Source organism: Sphaeroforma arctica, assembly GCF_001186125.1.
Source record: "Sphaeroforma arctica JP610 unplaced genomic scaffold supercont1.10243, whole genome shotgun sequence".
Lineage (NCBI taxonomy): Eukaryota > Ichthyosporea > Ichthyophonida > Sphaeroforma > Sphaeroforma arctica.
In genome coordinates, this window is record NW_014030315.1 from 1 (window position 1) to 967 (window position 967).

Genomic DNA, 967 nt, shown 5'->3' on the forward strand with positions numbered 1-967 from the left:
ATAGTAGTAATCAATAGCCTTGTATATAAATCGGAGTGTTGAGCTCTTGATATTGAGCAGAGTGTATCTATTTACTAGCTATGCTAGAGGTGATGCCAAGTTGGACATCAAATACTCGAGAAAGTACAGTGAACACCTGACATACACGTACTCATATATACCTATATATATACTCACATATACCCATACAGGCACCCACACGTAGATTTATATGTACTCACATATAGTCATATATGTACTGAAATATAGCCTACATACCCTCACATACATATTCGAGTATTCGAGAGCCAATTAATATTTGCTATCGGTCGCCTTAGGCAACAATGGGTTCTTTCGCGCTGATAAGCATATAAGACTATATAGAGATAGCCACCACAATGAACACTGTCAGTAGTGCAACGCCTAGTACACGTACAGGCCGACACGACACATCAGCTGGTACTAACATTGGCACAAACGATACTACAACTAGTGAGCACAGTGCAGAAAAGCAGTCGAACAGCAATGTAAGCGGTGGCAATCATACACAAACACAGGCACCCGCACGGGGTGCGAGAAGTAGTAGGAACAAAACTGATGAGACTAAAAGGAATGGGAATGGGAGTGGTGGTAGTGGCCGTGGGTCCAACAGACATGCCCCAAGGGAAGGCACTGAGTCTCGCAAGGTGTGTGCACACTCCGTATACCTAGGAATTTGTTCAATGGATAGTGTTAGATGATTAACGAACTATTGTCCGATGTGTGATAAATTATCGCAAAATTTATGTACTTCTATACAATATCAACATGACGTCATGTAACTATAACTACAGATCCCTTGCACACTGGCCTTGTTTAATAGATTCACAATTCAACACGTCGTCCATCCTTTTTGTTCAGCTGATGCCACTTACACATGCTGGCATCTTCTTCCGTCTTTTCTTCTTCGTATTGTTGATAATCGCTTTGTGAGATATGCAAATGTATC

General features: G+C 41.5%; 1 protein-coding gene across 1 annotated transcript; it reads left to right on the forward strand.

Moving 5' to 3' along the window:
* Positions 1-377: 377 nt before the first annotated feature.
* SARC_17281 (hypothetical protein) lies at positions 378-665 on the forward strand (the record flags this gene model as incomplete). The annotated part of the gene is made up of 1 exon (XM_014288623.1): positions 378-665. A coding segment is annotated over one exon (288 nt), but the record flags the coding sequence as incomplete, so codon positions are not given.
* Positions 666-967: the final 302 nt, after the last annotated feature.